Source organism: Sander vitreus, chromosome 4 (assembly GCF_031162955.1).
Source record: "Sander vitreus isolate 19-12246 chromosome 4, sanVit1, whole genome shotgun sequence".
In the NCBI taxonomy this organism is placed as follows: Eukaryota; Metazoa; Chordata; class Actinopteri; order Perciformes; family Percidae; genus Sander; species Sander vitreus.
In genome coordinates, this window is record NC_135858.1 from 19286755 (window position 1) to 19306309 (window position 19555).

The window sequence follows — 19555 nt, forward strand, 5'->3', positions numbered from 1 at the left end:
GAGGAGGAGTGAGCGTGGATGCTGACTATACCGACAAACCCGTAAAGGAAGAATTATTAGATGGTTGTTATTAGAATCAATCATAAACTATAAAGTGGAATAAGCTTTTGCAGTCACCAGCGATGGACGTCAGCTGTCAGCACTGAGGTAGGAAACGTTGGTTTGACATTCAGTCGGCGTGATAAGAAGGTATAGGCTACAAGAAGAAGGCAGAGCGTCTGTAGCTGATTTCATTCCTAAATAACGCATCCCGTCCTTTATTGTTGAAATATGTAAACTGCAGTAGTGTTTTTGACTGAAAGTTCAGTGATGAAACCGGGATCTTAACCGCAGCAGGAGGCGCGAGGAGAAGCGATGATGCGCGCAAGAAACCCCTCCGACACATCCACAATGCACTAGGCTGTGACGGACCGTAGCCTGCTCCCGCAGCTGATACCTCGAAATAAATCAAGTGAGAGCCGGAGGAGGACTATTAGCAGGCAGGTTCAGTCGGATGTGAATGATTATTCCAGATTTCAGACACCAGATGTGTCTCAGTTGTTTGCAGAAAATTATAATGATGGTTGTGGTTTGGTTGATGCGTCCTCCAGGCTGTGTCTGTCTTGTTTTGGACTATGATTTCTCTCCTCCTATTTTATGAATTATAGATGGGTTTTATTACATACAGCTATACTGTATCACGGCTGATGGCTCATACATCAGATGCCAGGCACATTACTTTTTGTGAGACTAATTGTCACAGTAGGGTGGTCGATATAATAGTCTTAATAGAATGTTAATACATTTAGGCTTAGTAATTTGACTCAAATTGACATTCGAACTGACAGGATATGAATAGCAAATGAAAGCTACTCTTCACAATGACTAGATGATAACTTGGAAACTGATCCAGCTCCATGTTTGAGATTTTTTTTGTAAAGAAAACACGTTTGTTTTGTCTTATATGTTGTAGCTACAACAACACAACGATGCAGGTATAGGCTACTGTGAAGGGTTTCGATTTGTATCATTATTTTACAAAGAAGGTAAAACCTGTCACCTCTTATAGCAATGCTTGTCATGGATATAGGAGGAGTGGATCACTTAAAAAGGCCCTGACAAGAAATAATGCATTTTCATTCTCTGCTGAGCGTGTATATGCTGCTGTCCTTGGAGAAATGACAAGCTTTGAAGAGGCTTGCAGAGTTCTCGTTATTATACAGCCATCATTTGATCTCATCCATTTTAATACACCAGTGATGTTGCTCCAGCTGTGGCACCATTGTCTATAAAGCATTTGGTTTGTCACATACTAAGCCAAAAGTAATATTGTATGTAATATTCCGTAAGATGTAAGGAAATTACTTAATTGATGTACTGCGATGCTTTAGCACCTATATAAGGTTGCCAAGTTAGCCTTAGAGAGGGGGTCTGAATATTTGCTGTACATCTCATCAAAGGTAGTGCTGAACTGAGGCTTTCTCTGATTTATGGTCCAGACTGGCTGCTCTTTTGTCCTCTATCCACATGTCCTGAATCATGTTTTACATTCTAGTAGCCTTTTGATTTCATATCTTCAGATAGCCGACATCATGACTCATAAGTTAATGTCATTGCTCTGACCACTATGCACATGCAGTGACAACCACTCTTATCTTCACCTAGGCTATATTTCATTTTACAAATAACAAACTGATGTTAACTTGGATTTGATTCATAACAATTTTCCTCTTCTTTTTCTCTCTTTCTCTCTCACTATGCTTGGTCTTGTCCATGCTCCCAGTTCTCTACTTGTTCTGATGACCAGAGGCCCTCATGGCGCTTATTCATGAACCTCGTGTCCCCTCTCCTTCTCTCTCCGGCTTCAACTCACCCCTCTCTGATCCTCCATCCTTTCGCCGCCTCGATGACGAAACACCCTGCACCCCAGAAATGGACCTTACCCCGACCCAGTGTGTCCTTCGCAACGTCCTCTCCATAGACACCGGAGGTGCTGTCGAGCCCGGGGGTGGAGGAGGAGAAGAGCAGACTGCTGGGCACAACCAGACACCAGGCGAGGAACAACAGGAGCATTTTGCCAACAGTATCCTGAAGCTCCACGAGCATGATAGGAGTCCAGGAAGGACAGAGGGAGAGGGGCAGGAGATGGAGAGCAGTGCAGTCAGGAGCCAGGTGGATGACGCCAGGCTACAGTGCCAGTCTACCGGAGGGTTTTTGGAGGGGTTGTTTGGGTGTCTGCGGCCTGTCTGGACTATGATTGGCAAGGCTTACTCCACAGAGCACAAACACGGCCTCGATGGTAAGTCTAGCATTTAAATCCATATCACTGGAAGCACACACATACATCTACACACACTGGCATTAATGGTTGCTAATAGTTTTCCAATAAAAGCAAGCATCAGCTCCCACTTAATTCCAGTGTAAAGCTTTGATATGCTAATTACATGATTGTATCTCCCTGTTTAATTACATTAAACAGTTGGTAGAAAAATGACTCCCACAAAGGCCATGTTGTAAACAAACACTTTCGTTGACGTGAAAGAGCTGCAGCCAGAGAGACTCTATCAAAGCTGCAAATGGCTTATTTTCCCCTGATATTTTCCCCCATCCCTTCGCTTGCTTGTGCCCACCCCACCTCTCCCCACTACCACCCCACCTCTCCCCACTACCACCCCATAATGAAACTAGCTCCCTGTGACGCTGTGTTGTTTATGTCTGCAGCCACTACAATAGCGCAGAGCTCCCCCGGGACTCCTCTGCCAAATCTGCTCCATGAATTATGCATGGCCACTCTCTGACCCTGCACCTCTCATCTCTATTAACGCAAACCTGACACACACATATGTGAGCCCAAGGATGACTGCACGCACACATAAACACATCCACAAATAAAAACATCTAACATCGAGCACTGCCACGAACACATAAAGTACATAAAGATGCCATAAACAAACTTGATAGAATAAATACAGCATTGCCTTCTGATATTTTATCACACGTTTGACTTCCACATCTCCCCTCCGCTCCCCTCCTCCTTTCATCTATCATTGTCTCCTTTCCTCTCCTTTTCACCCTGTGCTGTTATCACTCCCAGCCCATCTGCACCTCGCTGCTCCCCTCCTTCGTGCATTATCACAGGGAGTCACACACACACTGATGAGAGCAAAACAGATAATATGAAAGTGACATAAATAGGGGTACTGCAACTGAATGCCTGCCTACCATATCACAATGCTCTATTCTTAAGCTTTGATTGGAAGACACAATGTAGCACAATAGAAAGCAGGAAAATCGTCTGTCCTTTATTTAAGATTGAGAAGGACTGTGTGGTGCTTGGAAATTTCCTCATTTTTTCAGATCAAACAAAGCAGACCTGACAATATTCTGGTGGCTCAGATGTGGCCTTATGTCTTTACTGTGGGACATTTAAGGAACTCATTAGAGACTGAGTCTTCAACCTATCACCACAGAGCATGAATCATTTATATCATCCTTATTAATATGATAAACGTGTCTAAATCGTCTTTCTGCGAGTCAGGAACAGCAGTAAAGCAGGCTGTATATTTTCTCTATATTAACAGTCTGTCTTCGGCCACATGGACCCCTTCTGACCCATGGGGAATCCCCCTCCCTTCTTTTCTCTTTACACAACTACCACAGCCACCACTACCGTCACTACCCCTCCACCTCCCTATTCACCATACACCCCCACCCCCTTTCTGAGCGTCGGACCCCTGCTCCACATCAGCCACACAATGGCACTAAGCAGGATTTAGGAGGCTGAGGAAGAATTAACCCACAGGAGATTAGAGCTCCCTGTCTGCCTGCACACCCTGAGTCTGAGGTTAAGATGAGGTTCAACAACCGAAAAATATATCAACTTGAGCTCTGCGTTGACTGTAAGAGCCAGGGCTTACAACAGGTTTTACTGTGACAGGTCTAACCTATTCTTCTGTGCTGTATGCTCCCTGCTACTAGCTTTAGTTTTACATACAGGCATTTTGACAGGAAGTGTTTGTCTTGATTTAATAGTTTTAGCTTTTGATACAGGTTTTTAATGTATGCAACAACCAAACATGAAAACATGTTTTGTTTTTATTTCATTTGCATAACATTTAACCATATTGTCATGTTAAAGGAATAGTTTGACATTTTCAGAAATAATCTTTGTCGCTTTCTTGTCAGAGTTAAATGAGAAGATTGATATCACTCTCATGTTTGTACGGTAATTATTAGTTTAGTTTTAGCTTAGTTTAGTATAAAGACTGGCAACAGGGGGAAACAGCTAGCCTGGTGGTAACAAAATCGCATACCAACATCTCTAAAGCGCACTAGTGAGCCAATATTTCTGGTTTGTTTTATTCATACAAAAACCAACATGTAAAAATTAAACCTTATGGTTTAAGGGGTTATGTGCTTGTCTATTTCTTGAAGTTGCCAGGCAACCAGTGCAGAATTTGGTTACTGCACCCATAAAACCACAATGTGTAATTGTAACACTTTTGTACGGATTAAACCATGAACATATAATGTTATTGAATTAGCTTTAAAAGTGCTGGGTGGGCAGATCTGTTACACAGAGCCAGACTGGCTGTTTCCTGCTGTTTACAGTCTATATGCTAAGCTAAGAACCAGCTGCTAGCTGTAACTTCATATAGAATTGAACAGACATGAGTATGCAGTGCACGGCACTGCATACTCATGTCTGTCTGTTCATTCGTGCAATTTAGCTTCAAACAATGTTGAAAAAACTGGTATGAATTTTTGAGGGTCACTTTTTTGCACATTTACAACAATATTTGTCAACTTAGAGATATTTTAAATAGTTAAATCCAAATATTAAATGTTACACCTAAATGTTAAATTTAAATCTAAATCTAAATCTAAATGTTAAATTTAAATCTAAATGTTAAATCTAAATATTAAATCTAAATCTAAATCTAAATGTTAAATCTAAATCTAAATGTTATATCTAAATCTAAATGTTATATCTAAATCTAAATGTTAAATCTAAATCTAAATGTTAAATCTAAATCTAAATGTTGAATCTAAATGTTAAATGTTAAATCTAAATGTTTTGAGATGCATTTTGAATGTGCATATTAGTTAAATATTTAGTTTCACCCGAAACATTTAGATTTAACATTTAACATTTAGATTCAACATTTAGATTTAGATTTAGATTTAATATTTAGATTTAACATTTAGATTTAAATGTAACATTTAGATTTAGATTTAGCATTTAGATTTAACATTTAACATTTAGGTGTAACATTTAATATTTGGATTTAACTATTTAAAATATCTCTAAGTTGACAAATATTGTTTTAAATGTGCAAAAAAGTGACCCTCAAAAATTCATACCAGTTTTTTAAGCATTGTTTGAAGCTAAATGTGACAAAATGTTGCTGTTATTTTCAGCGTGAGCCACTTTACAAACGGCACTGCATACTCATGTCTAAGGGAACTAACTTCAAAATAAGTCAATCATGTAACCAAACCAGGGGTGATATGACAATATGAATTATGCAATGAATTATCACAACATAAAATACACAACATAAAGGATATTTCTATTACTTATCAAAGGTGTCTGGTGTTTAGTTATGCTATGAAATATCAGCTGTAAGACTATGAGTTTCCAGGTGAACATCACCTGTAATCAGTACAGATTATATGACAATCATCACTCTGCTCTACAGTATTTCATAATTCACCTGTAACTACACAGATAAACTCACCAACTACTTTGCCACCATCTCTTTCCCCAATCTCAGAGGCGTGGGAGATCCCATTCGAGGAGATATCTGACCTGCAGTGGGTGGGCAGTGGAGCCCAGGGTGCCGTCTTTCTGGGCAAACTGTACGGACAGGAAGTGGCTGTAAAAAAAGTGCGAAACATCAAAGAGACAGACATCAAGCACCTGCGCAAGCTCAAACACCCCAACATCATCACTTTCAAGTTAGTAGGAATGATCAGTTGGCTTATTATAAAACAAGATGTGCCGAGCATTTCACACAAAAAAATGTTTTCAATGAATGGAAATGTTTTCCATTCATAACTGACATTGTAACAACTCTAATATGGTCTGTCTTAACATACTTCTCTACACTCTCAGAGGTATTTGTACCCAGGCTCCATGTTACTGCATCATTATGGAGTACTGTGCCCAGGGACAGCTGTACGAGGTGCTGAGGGCAGGCAGGAAGATCCATCCATCCCTGCTCATGGACTGGGCCATGGGCATTGCTGGTGGAATGAACTATCTTCACCTCCACAAGATCATCCACAGAGACCTCAAGTCACCAAAGTGAGTTTTGTAGACCTGGTGAAAATGAATTGTGTGGTTACAGCTCTGTAATTCTAATGTAAATGATAATGTTAGTGCAAACAAGTCACTAAATAGACACATTTAAAATGTAGGTCCAATTTGGATGGCACAGTTCATTTGAATACTTTTTAGAGGCCGGAAGAGGTTCAATTATCCAGTAATTTACAGGAAAAAGCAAAGATTATCAGAAAAACACATAATTCTGTGTAGCAGTGATTGGTTTAAATTAGTATTTAGTAAACATTTTGATTGTTTGTCCTGTTCTTGTGAATGCAATATCTCAGGAACGCCTTGAGGATTTTTGTCAAATTGGGCCCAAACGTCCACTTGGACTCAAGAATGAAATGATTCAAATTTGGTAGGCCAAGGTCACTGTGACGTCACATAACACATTTTTGGCCATAACATAAGAATCCATACGCTAATTGTGACAAAATTTCACATGATTGTCTAATAGGATACAATGATGAAGTGATGACATTTTATACTCGAAAGGTCAATTTTACTGTGACATCATAATGTTCTGCAGAAACAGAAGGGGAGACATTTGGTCGGACACTGAATTGGTGATACTAATCTTTAAAACTGTGGTGATTGAATAGATGTTCTGTGCTGCTGGGTTTAATGTGTGTGAAGTATCCATGTTTCCCCAATAAATACACTTAATATCTTTTATTAAATTCCTTCACAGTCTTCATTACATATATTATATCAGTCTGGACAGACATGAATGTAATGCAACTTGACTGGTTGGTGGAGTCTTAACCACGTGGCAGTTATTATAGTTTAATATTTGTAAACAGATGAATTCAAATAAACTTGCCGTCCATGTTTCATTCCAGCATGCTGATCACTTACGATGATGCAGTGAAGATTTCTGATTTTGGCACGTCCAAGGAGCTCAGTGAGAAGAGCACCAAGATGTCCTTTGCCGGTACGGTGGCCTGGATGGCTCCTGAGGTTATACGCAACGAACCCGTCTCAGAGAAAGTGGATATTTGGTAGGTGTCATAACCCTTTTACACTGTCCTTTTGCACTGGTGAACCTTTGCAATTTTCCCTTATGATTGTCTTATCTGTCATTGAATCAACATAAAATCTCATCAGTCACAGCCTACTACAGTATAGAGCGCAGGATCCTATTTCCAGAAAATCTATTGAATATTATGTACAATATCTCATTACATGAAATTCTATAGGGCCTCGGCCATATCTGATGGGTTGCCCTATGTTAAGCCCTGATCTCCCCCAATACATTCTCCCCCTCTCTCTTCCATCCTACATCCCTTCATCACTCTTCCTCTCCATCCTGAAAGGAGCACTGGCTAATTTAATAATTGATTTGCCAGATGCTGCAGTGCTCAGGAGAGGCTGGAATAACCTTCCAAGCCTGCGGATGGTTTGGCCCAGAGCCAGCAGTGCATTAGAAGAGAAGTGAAAATAGGATTAAAAAGCTTTTCATGTGAAAAAAGAAAGCGAAGCATGGGTGTATACTGTACAGTTTTGTTTAAATTTATGTAAATTATGGAGTAGTCCATACCATGAAAAGAGTGAGTCAGAGAAGGATGTGGTGAAGTATTATGTTTGATTTTGTTTTGTGCTGACATACTTTGGCAGCTGGTACAACTCATGTTCCTGTCTGATCTTTATATAAGGACTATACTAAGATAGCCACAGGTCATATTTAACATAATAATATTTTAAAGAGGAATAAATTAACTAAAGACAATATAACCTTTTTAACTTTTACTCAATTCAAGTCAATCCAACCATATATATTCCTGTAAGGACAATTGTATGCAGCAGCTCGCTACCCATGTTGACAAATAAACACAATAAATAGAAGAAGAAAGAAAAAATACTGTTAATCACTAAGCCAAAAGGCTATAAGCTAAAATGTGGAACTGGTAATTAATAAATATAGATATCTATAAAAATTACTGTTCGACTGGGACATAGGCCGACAAAATGGAATTATATATTGACTGGCTTCAGTATAATGCTTCATTGTATTATGTAGAATAATTGTAACACAGCAATAATTTGTTTCCCTTGGTTATGTAGCTACTGGGTCTGTGGATAAAAGTATTAAAGAAAATGAATTTCATGGCAAGAGTGGAATTTGGTTAAAAACAACAACAACAAACGTGGGGCTTTTCATTCCTTTATCTTCAAATGAAAATCGTTACAGAAGTGGAGTGCAGAGTGCAGCTTGATTTACAGTGCACTGCATTACTTTTATCTGTAACGGCATATTTCTACATTTTTGTGTTGCTACTCTGAGACACTGAATTGACAGATGAGCAATTAATTATATTATTGCATTATATTACCCTGTATAAAAACAAATCAATAACGTAGTTGTAATCCATCATCTCATTAACAGCTAATATTTAACCTGGTGGTAAAGAAAAATACATGCATTGCCTTGAAATGAAGTATCTCTTCTTATGCATTTATATAACAAATCATAGAGAGATGGAGAGACTCTAAAAATATACATGTAAACACAATTTTACACACCTCCTGCGTGTGATGCTATTGGCACCTTGGATACTGTAAATGATCACCATGGCAACACCGAGAGTCACCAACAACAGACTTTCCTTAGTTACATTCCCCATGGGTCTGCTTTCATGCTCCCCCACCAAACAGAGGCAGAGATGGAGCTCATCAATGAAACACTAGTAGTGAAATCGTCTTGTTTTTGGCAAAAGATGGGAAATCAGATTTGTCAACAATTACTGTATTCTTTTTGGAGCTTAGATGTATTTATAAATGGACCTGACACCATGATTATTACTAAAACACATTTATATGTACAAAGAAGCAATTTCTGGGAATTAGCAATATACTGAACACTATTATGGTTATTACCAGTGTACCATTGATATGATTCCAATGATTGAAAAAAGTTTAACAGTGACAAAGCGTTTCATCATAAAAAAACTGATTAAACATTGATAATAGGCTACCAGAGACTGCCCACAAGGCATTAGCATCAATGGCTTTTTTACAGTGATGAAGTATCCATCAGATGTCACAGTTGTACTTTAAAGGTGCAATATGTAATACTGACAGCTAGTGTTTAAAATAGTTACTGCAGTACAAATTCAAAATACTGGAGAGAGTCATCTCCCCCACCCCCTCCTCCCCAGACTCGAAGTTCAATGTTGCTAGACGCTTGTGTCACATAGCCAGACATTACTTCACAGCACAGCAGAGTAACTAACGTTAGATGCTGGCTATATTGACAGTCATAAAAGCCTGTGCTCACGCGGAGCTCTGTACCCAACTGACAGATACACTTTTCCGGCTTAGAATTATGATAGGAACCGCTAAAAGTAACACTACCTTGCTGTTCTCTCCACCTGACTCAACACACTTTATTAGCTTAGAATTACGGCAACAATTGCTAAACACACTGCAAACTCACGGCCCTCCCAATTAACAGCCCCCCTCTCTTGGCTTAAAATAACTCACCATTGTCGGCTACGGCCGCTGAACAGGCTCCACGTTGTAAACAGCCGTGGCGTGCTTGCCTGGTCCTCCGGTAACTTTAGCAGTTAGCAGGGTTAGCATGGCGGCATTAGCCAGGACCAGTCGGAATCACTTTACTGGCTGTGTCTCAATTGTTTTTGCGAGTTATCAACTCGGGTACTCCAGCTAATTCAATGTGAGTACACGAATGTTGAAATGACATAAAATGCCGTCCCTTCTAGCTGTGATAAATTAGCCTGAAGCTAATGCTCACCTATTCAGGAGGAAATTAGCCAACTCTGCGTCCTTTTGGGCTCTAAGCTGTCTCCATCTTTCAAATACATCGCCAATATTTACCCAGGGTTTGTTACGTCTCTGGTCACGCAAATGTTAGAAACATGCCTTTTTTTTTAGGTTGGGTAGAATCTATCTCTGGTGATCCTGTTCGTTTGTTTGCTGCTGGGTTTATGTTTTTACAGGTATATCTGGCAACCCGGCCTGGCTGTCAAACTGGGCAAAACACAAACAGAAATTCCGTCACAGAACGGAAATTTCAAAAGGAGAAAATACTGGCATTTGCATTGTTGTCAGAAAAGAGTAGGCTATTTCAACTTAGCATGTTTCCTTAATATCTGATTACGCATTGGGGTCATTTTTGGATTTATTACAGTAAATATATTACATATTGGACCTTTAAATCTCAAGATTTATTTCCGCAAAATTAAAAGTGTGACATTTCAGTCACGCTTCCTTTTATCAGTTCACTTCACATCTTTATCAATGTGTCTGAAAGTAAATATTCCACATCTCTCTGCAGGTCATTCGGTGTCGTGCTGTGGGAGATGCTGACAGGAGAGGTGCCCTATAAGGACGTGGACTCCTCCGCCATCATCTGGGGAGTGGGCAACAACAGTCTACATCTGCCTGTACCTGATAGCTGCCCAGACAGCTTCAAACTGCTCCTGAGGCAATGCTGGTGAGTGGTTAGGAGCGGGAGGAGTCAGAGAGAGAGATGGAGGGAAAAAGAATGATAGGGAAAAAGAAAGTTGAGGCATCAGCACTAAGAGAATATAATGAAGTTAGAAGCTTTAAGAAAGCTGAGACATAAAAACAACATAACTTACAATAAGATGGGAAAGGTCATTTTTCTTTTTCTTTTCTGACAAAACATTTGTTTAAATTGTCCAAAGGAACTGCAAGCCAAGAAACAGGCCTTCCTTCCGACAGATTCTCCTGCATCTGGACATCGCCTCAGCAGATATCCTGTCGACTGCACAAGAAACGTACTTCCAGTCTCAGGTAAACTTCCTTTATCTCTGCCAACAGAACTCAAAACTCAGAAGCTATTTTGATATCCAAACATGAGTACAATTTAATTTAATGACATTTAAAAAAACATTTTTTATCATTACAGAAAAAGTAGACAAAGTAGAATCAAGTTAAGTCTTGTTTAGACACTGTATGTATAATTATATGTATAAAATAGAATTAAGAATCATAATTTCCCAAGTCACAGTCTCCCTTGTCAAATAAATATAAATAAATAGACATCGGACGAGGTACACATGAGCTCTGTATGTCTCTTAATAGAAGACCTCCTGTCAACAGCAGCCACTATCTCTAAAAGTCCTTTTGTTGTCAACCCACTGCCATTTGTTTCCAGTCTGCTGCAGTAACTACAAGCAGGGCAGCTGCACTGGGGGCCCAGGCCCCTCGGGAGCCCACTAATAATAACTGTCCTTTCAATCACAACATATTATTGTTGGTTTCTTGGTCTTTGTTCCTTGTCACATGAGAGAGACCTTTCTCAACCTCCCATTATATGATATTGAATGTCTGTGTGATGGAGAAGGAGGGTGTGTCTGTGACGGATGATGGATGGGGGGGCAATGACAAATATGTTAGACCACTGAAAATCAAAACAGATGAAGGACAGGAGGAAAGTATAATTGTGTGGAAGCTATGTCTTTACTCAGCCATGCAGAACCACAGATCCATTTATAACTCAAGCATGTATAATCGTTAGACACACTTGTACACACAAACACACAAAATGAACAAGATTTAATTTTCTCTTCGCAGCAACCCACTGCCTCCTCCTTCTTTGATATCTCATGATGCAAAAAATACAAACCTCTTGCACTCTCTCCACTTATCCTTGATCCTTTATATCTTCCTGTTCCCCTTCCCCCCTGCTGCAACCCTCCCCAGCTTCTCTCCACTCTGCCCCATAATGGATTTTTCTTGTGACGTTAGAAAGAAGTATTTGCTGCTGGAGTGTATTGATTGCTTTAATGGTTGGGCGTAGAGAGCAAGGAGAGAGGAGAAAGAGGGGACTGGAGACATAGAAGAGTATGCACAAGAGTCCATTAGCTTAATAAGAAGAGCATCACTCATGCACAGACAGAAATACACACACACACACACACACACACACACACACACACACACACACACATGCATGTACGTGCACACACTCATGTATCAGACTTCCTTTGTCTTTTGATATGACAGGTATCAGATAACAGCTGTCACGCTCCACTATGTACAAAAAATGCCCACGCTGCATCTTTTTTTTTCTCATGTCATGTCAGTTCATGTTCAGTTTCGCTCCCTGTGTATTGATTATCATCTGACAGCTTAATGGGTTTTGTTTCAGTGATACACATGAACCCTAAGTCACTCTGCAAATTAAGAGCTTTTTTACAAGATCATGGTGCAATGAAGTTTATTCTCAATGTTGATATCAGTTGTTAATATTCATAGTCAAATGAAGTCGAGTCATACTTTATTATCCCAATGGAAAACACAGGAATGACTGCATTTTCCAAGTGTACAAATCATAATAATAAAACACAAAATGGGTGATAAGATGGAAAGTATTGGTCTACTGCTGTATCTCCATAGGCAGCTAAAGAGGGAGTAATTACAGTATTGGGAGTAGAAACATTGATTATATTAGTGGTGATCGTAGTAATATTAAAACATGGAGAAGACCAACATTTCAAATTATCTGAACCCTCATAACCACAGATACACTTTTGGATGTCAGCATAGAGACATTTCTTATATTTGTACCAAGTAAGCAATTTGTTAATTTTTAACAGGAACATTTTTTAATAACTCTCCAATTACAAATCCATCTGCTACTTCAGCACCATGAACAGTGCCATGGGTTTATCAATACACAGGCAACTGATATATCAGAGCCATGGTCTGGTCAACAGATTCTAACTTGCACAAACTACAGTCAGATAAAGCATCAATGAGCCAGGCAGACAATACTAACATATTCCACTAAACAACCCCTCTGCCCCTGCACTCTCTCTGCTACTAGGGGATGGAGAGGGGGGATTTCAGGTTAACAAGGGGCATGCATTTTGGTCATTTTGCTAACAAGGGGGATGGCATCCCCCTCAAATTGCCTACTGCTTGTGCATGTAAAATGATGAAATACTCAGTTACTGTAAGTCATTAATACCTGCTCTGATGAATGTGTTTTATGTGTTTCACCAGGCGGAGTGGAGGGACGAGGTGAGGCACCACTTTGAAAAGATCAAGTCTGAGGGGACATGTCTTCACAGGCTGGATGAGGAGCTGATCAAACGACGCAGAGAAGAGCTCAGGTTAGCAAAGACATTGTAACATGTGCACACAAAGAACGTCTACAAATACAGACGTGGAGATATAAAATGTGGATATATATATATATAAGCTAAATATTAAGACACCAATGCAATTATGTTAGTAGTACATAAATGTATTGTAATGTAATTATTATGTAATTACGTTCTCCCCATTTTCCTCTACACACAGACATGCGCTGGACATCCGGGAGCACTACGAGAGGAAACTGGAGAGAGCCAACAATCTCTACATGGAGCTTAACGCCATCATGCTGCAGCTGGAGATCAAAGAGAAAGAGCTTCACAAGTATGACATGTTTTATTGTTGTACAACATTGAATCAAAGAAAAATTATTTAAAATTAATCAATTTATTTATTTATTTGTCATGTGAAATCATATAAAAATACAATAGGCAGTGTCCTCGTTTAGGATCCTATTGGCCTGAGGGTAGATTCCTGTGCCTCTTAGTGCTAGCCTGGTGTGTCCGGGACCTTCTTCTCGACCTCAACAGTGAGAAAATTAAGGCTTACCCGGGTGGTTTGGATCTTTATTGATTCTCTTAGCCTTTGTTTTGCAGCACCTGACGTAAATATCCCTTAGGCAGGGTAGGGCACCGCCTATTGTATGTTCAGCCGAAACAATCCACTTTCAGCAGGGCCTTGCGGTCCTGTTCGGTGCTGTTCCGGCTCCAGGAAGTGATGTTCCTTGTCAGGATGCTCTCGGTGATGCAGGAGTAGAAATTCTTTTGTCTCTGCCTTACTCACCACTGAGTCAGTATGCAGCGCCCAGGTCAGACCCTCGGTGATGTGGACACCAAGCTACTTGAAGTTGTCCAACCTCTCCACCAAGGATCCGTTGATATTAAGAGGGGTGTAGTTCCTTCCCTGCTTCTTCGCAAAGTCCCCTATAATCTCTTTAATCTTACTGACATTCATGAGTAGGTTGTTGTCCTGATATCAGCGGGTCAGGTCCTCTAGTTCTTTCAGGTAGGCCTTTTTATTGATATCTGTGATCAGGCACACTACAGCTGTGTGGTCAGCAAACTTTTCAAGGTGAGATAGGGTGGTGTGGAGGATGTGTGCTATGGCATTTTCCATTGATAATTTTGGACAGTAGGCAATCTGTAAAGGGTCTACTGCTGGGTAGTGAGGAGCAAAATAGTGTGACAGACTGAGGCAGTGATAGTTTGAATATCATTGTGAATACCGGTGCTAATTGGTCAGCACACAGTTTGAGGACCTGCCGATTGATACCGTCAGGTGCTTTTTTGGTGTTTACATGCTTTAAAGCCCTCCTGACCTCATGCTCAGAAAGGAAGATCCATCCATTAACCTCTGCTTCAGCTGTTTTTGCTTTTTGGCTGCCGATGGCCTAAAAGTAATGTGGCTTTTGGTGCTGATTAGGAAAACGACCCTTTAATGTCAAATTAAATACATGTATCTACAAAGTGCTCTAAATTAATTAAAAACAAAATACAAAGTACTTGTTTGTATAAGTCAATGTTTAGTAGATGCCCTTTTGGCAGCAATAACAGCCTTGAGACTGTGTGGATAGGTCTCCATCAGCTTTGCACATCTGGACATTTTCTGTCCAGAGTTCTGTCAGGTTGGGATTGTGAAAAGCCAAAGTAATGGTTAAAGTAGACCTAGGGCTGTATACTGTAGTCATTTTCTAAATGTATTGCACTGTAACAATAGGAAAACTAGGGTTGTAATTATTCAAATATTTTGTACTAAGAACTTTATCCATCAACATTGATTAAGCAATGTTTTTGTAATGAAAGAGCATGGAAAAGGTCATCCGTAATGTGAAGTGAAGGGCCATTACATCCAGTCACACAGGGCCTTTGCATGTAGCAAAGTGCTCTCTTATGCCATGCTAAGTATCCGTTGACATCCATTAAACGAGTATTGGCTTTGTGTTTAAAACTTCAGGAGGGAGCATTCACTGGACAAAAAGTACCCGGGCTGCTTCAAGCACCAAAGCTCCAGACAGTCGGCCTCCTCCAACTCGATGGAGAAACTCATGAAGAAACGCAACGTACCTCAGAAGCTGCCTTCACACAGCAAGAGGTGAGACAGCCAGGAGTTATTTTAAATCAGCAGCATTTATACGTGATGGTTTGATCAAGTTGCTGTTCAATATTATGTGAATGCCAAAGTTATGTTAAAGGATAAGTCTGGTGATATTTTGTTATTGTCAACAAATCCCATGTGCACCAAATCTGCATCTTAAAATGACAAATAACACTATTTACTCCACTTTGAGTAATATTTGCTATAAAAAAAAACAATACACTGCCCAATTTTAAGTATTTTCTTTTTTTTAACTGAATTTATATATTTATGACCCTTTTTTAAAGACTTACATCTTCAGTAGGAACTAATGGGATTGGTGCTGAATGCAGGGTAGAGGAGTTGGAAAGTATTAAGTTAGGTAATTTGTTGACAATAACAAAAAAATAAGCTATCACCAGGCGTATTGAAAAATGCACAAGATAAACTAGAATCTATCTAGCAATTAATGCATTTAAACGTTTATTCTGTCCCGGCCCTTTCCAGGCCAGACTTACTAAAGTCAGAGGTCATCCTCCCAAAACTGGACTCTTCCATGACCCAGGTCACAATCCCCAACAAGGGCTCTACCTCCCCTGGCCGCTCACGGCGAGGAAAACCCCGCTACAGGAAGGCTGGTAAAGGTAGCAGTGGGGACTTGGCTCAGTTGAAAGCCACTCTCTCCTCTTCATTAGCCATGGTCAACGCCACCTCATCTGTGCCCAGCAGCAAGCAGCATATGGACCCCAGTGCAGCCCTCAGGGGCCTGCAGCACGATCTGCTGCTCAAGAAGATGTACTCCTCAAGTCCAGATCTCATTTCAACCACCTTGGAGGCTGAAGGCCGGAGGAAGGGGCAGGTCAGGCCGGGGCTGGACAGAGCGGGCAGCCAGAGCGCCTCAGCCGGCCTGGGGGAAAGCAGAAGGACTGGAGGGCCTGAGGAGGGGCCGGATGTGGGTTTAGGGACTGATGACCTGGTAGAAACACCTCCACGCAGCGACACGCCCAGTGAGGATGCAGCTTCTATCCCGTTCTCCAGTAGCCCCGACTCACCGTGCGGCAGGGGAGCAGCTGCAGGGAGGGTGTCTGTACACGGGAACCCCCGTGTTTCCCACGAGGGTGAAGAGAAGGAAGACGGGACGGTGATCACACGTTCACCTAGAAGTCAGCGTCTCACTCCTGCAGCACTGCTCTACAGGGCAGCAGTTACACGCAGTCAGGTGAGACTTTAACAGCATTGTCTAAGAAGGCAGTCAGACATACATTGTCTAATCATGGCCAAGTTTCACTAAGTTATTTTGACTTCCGCCTTAGAAGGGAGCAAAGATTAAATAGCAGTGAGAAGGGGAAATGTAACCATTTTGATTTAATTTGTTGCCAGTTAAGCAAAACATTTTCCTTCCTTTATTACTGTCTCTGTCTTGACTCAAACCGAAGCACAGGTACAAATCAGCATCTATAGAGGTGTCAAACATGACAAAATTTGATATTGAGATTGAATTGATTTGCTGTCATAATTGACACTGATAATGTTTAGATAGGCAAAACATGTTGGTCTCTAATCTATCTAATATAATCACCATCACTCCATTAGGTACAATCCTCTTTTTTCATAGATGCCATGCTACAAATAAGGATAACACACACAAAGAAAACACACAAAAAAAAACAGAGTGCGGTGGAAAGACAACATTTAAGTAATTACTTCCATCTGTGCATTTGTCAGTAGTGGTAGTTGCAACTTCAACTTCCTGTTTAATATGTGTTAGCTGAGGGTATTTGTATGTTTCACAAGTTAGATATGAATATGTATAAGTAGCAAAAGACATTAAAGATTCAGGTTTCCAAAAACAAACTCACTTTGGTTTTCCGAAAGTGACACCATGTACAGTTTGTACCCGGGGGGCCACCCTGATGGCACATGAGTGAAGTTGGTGTGCATTGAAACATGGAAACGCTGGGGTTTCACACATACTGTTGATTTTCTCTGCAGAGACGTGGAGTGTCGTCAGAGGAAGAAGAAGGAGAAGTGGACAGTGAAGTAGAGTTGCCAAGGAGACGGTAAGAGTTGCTAAACACATTAAATATAATTATTGAAGACCTACCATATCCATGATTCCATCTGTGCATTCATGCAAAACAGTTTACATGTTCACCTTTCTAACACAAATCCAAAATTACATTTGAAAGCCAGAAAACATGACAACATCTGTGTGGGTTTGCAGGGCCTTTAACACATAGAATGTGAATATTAGTAATAAACAATTAGGTTTAATCCTTATATTCACAATGAAATGCCAAATGTGGCAGAAGAGACACAAACTTGGGCATTAGCTTTACATTTTTAACATTTTGGGTTTGAATATGCCTGTAGGTCTGTGTTATCGCTCAACACGTTTTTTTCACCTACCATTTCGCTCTGCTGTTAATTACTTCCTGTATATGTATTCTTTCTTATTGTATTCCCACTCAGGCGTCCCGTTAGCATGAGCAAGTGCCAGTCCCTGTCCACCTTCAGCTCAGAAAACTTGTCGGTCTCGGACGGCGAGGAGGGAAACACTACCGACCACTCCCACAGCGGCACACCGGACGTGGTCAGCACCAACACTGATGAGCGTCTGGACGACAAGAGCGACGATCTGCTGTCTCAGGGCTCTGAGATTCCCGCTGACCCGTCCGAGCCAACCCAGCTGGGCTCTGACGGGCTGTCTGAGAAGGAAGCTATTCTTCGCCAAGTCAAGACACAGCTTGCTAGTAATGATCACAATTATGAGGTAGGCTGCAGAGAGTGAATGAAGGGAGAATGCATGAAATAGATTGATCAACAGTTTAGAGGCAGACAATAGGTCATTTGTAGTCAACATCAAAGGGTCTGTTGCTGCTCTAACTCCGATTTTTTTATGTTTTTCCTTCACAGCAGGGCCTGTATGATGACTCGGACTGTGACAGTGCAGAGCTGGACCATTCAGGCATTGCGGAACCCAGCCAACCTCCAGCCAACTGGTGAAAATCTGACACATCAACCCACTCAAACTCCTGCAGATCTGGTCTGTGAATGCCTCTTTAACTCTAACAGACCTTTGAATACACAGAGTTATGAGCAGGGACATTGCAAAGGCAGGAAATGAAGGCGCATCTTCATCATCACAAGCAGGAACACAAAACAAACCCTTAGTGATTGTTCTCAAAAACCTGATATCCTGGGGGGGAAAAAAAACAGAAAATCCCATTTCATTCGAGATAAAATGCCTCACAGTGATGTGAGACTGAATTGGGGCACAGCTGAGCTGACAGAGCATCAGCCACCAAAGCAACTGGCCCAAGATCAGCTTTGCAAAAACACCTCAACAACAGAGGCCTCAGTCAAAGAAGCCATCCACACAACTGTCTATTAATGTCTCTTTTCATCTTCCATGTCGATTTGTATTTTTATCTCCGTCAAAAAAATGTGTCATGTTATTTCACATCATGTCATATGAGAACATGATCATAAGATCCTATCAGGGCGCAATTATATTTTAATGTTTCTATTGTCAACATCAATGGGGCAGCCACTGATGTTGCTACTTGCACTTAATTTATGAAATGTTCTGATTTCCTCACGATCATCAGGTTATATTGCATTTACTCTCAAAACGTTATGCACTGACTAATTTATTGCTATTTTACAGTTTAAAAAAAACAATGTTTACATTTTTCATTTGTTGTTTACATATTTTATTTATATTTGTGTCATGGATTTTGTTTCCATTTTCTACTCCTGTGTTTAATATCTTATGTAAATATGTGATGATGTAAAATGGACAAATTTTTAAAATGTGAGACTGTATAATTTAAAGGTGCTGATGTTTCTAATTAGGTGGCACTACTCTATTTGAACCTCAAAAGGCTTATGGTAGTAGAATGTATTGTAGCTGCTGTTAATGTCTAAGCATCAAAACACAGATAAAAGAGGGACAAGAGAACAAAGAAAAAGCAATATGTCTGCTCTGGTACAGTATGTCCTGTCATGTCACAGGTCAAAAGAACCACAGCTGAGTTCATTCAGGGCAGATGGGCTTTTTATTAATAGTATTGCAGTGTT

At 40.5% G+C, this 19555-nt stretch overlaps 1 protein-coding gene across 1 annotated transcript; it reads left to right on the top strand.

Moving 5' to 3' along the window:
• The first annotated feature begins 1774 nt into the window (after positions 1-1774).
• Positions 1775-19078, top strand: LOC144516278 (mitogen-activated protein kinase kinase kinase 12-like). Its single transcript, XM_078247485.1, has 13 exons — positions 1775-2278; positions 5757-5940; positions 6098-6289; positions 7153-7311; positions 10608-10766; positions 10981-11089; positions 13307-13416; positions 13607-13723; positions 15353-15490; positions 15980-16691; positions 17465-17532; positions 17945-18245; positions 18392-19078. The coding sequence occupies exons 1-13, from the start codon at positions 1795-1797 to the stop codon at positions 18476-18478; spliced, it is 2820 nt and encodes a 939-aa protein (XP_078103611.1). The 5' UTR covers positions 1775-1794; the 3' UTR covers positions 18479-19078.
• Positions 19079-19555: the final 477 nt, after the last annotated feature.

Excerpts from the sequence above, each read along its gene's own strand:
- LOC144516278 (XM_078247485.1), top strand. The coding sequence starts at position 1,795 with ATGGCGCTTATTCATGAACCTCGTGTCCCCTCTCCTTCTCTCTCCGGC. Across the intron at positions 10,767-10,980 it reads CTGCTCCTGAGGCAATGCTG|GAACTGCAAGCCAAGAAACA; the intron begins GTGAGTGGTTAG and ends AATTGTCCAAAG. Across the intron at positions 13,724-15,352 it reads AAAGAGAAAGAGCTTCACAA|GAGGGAGCATTCACTGGACA; the intron begins GTATGACATGTT and ends TTAAAACTTCAG.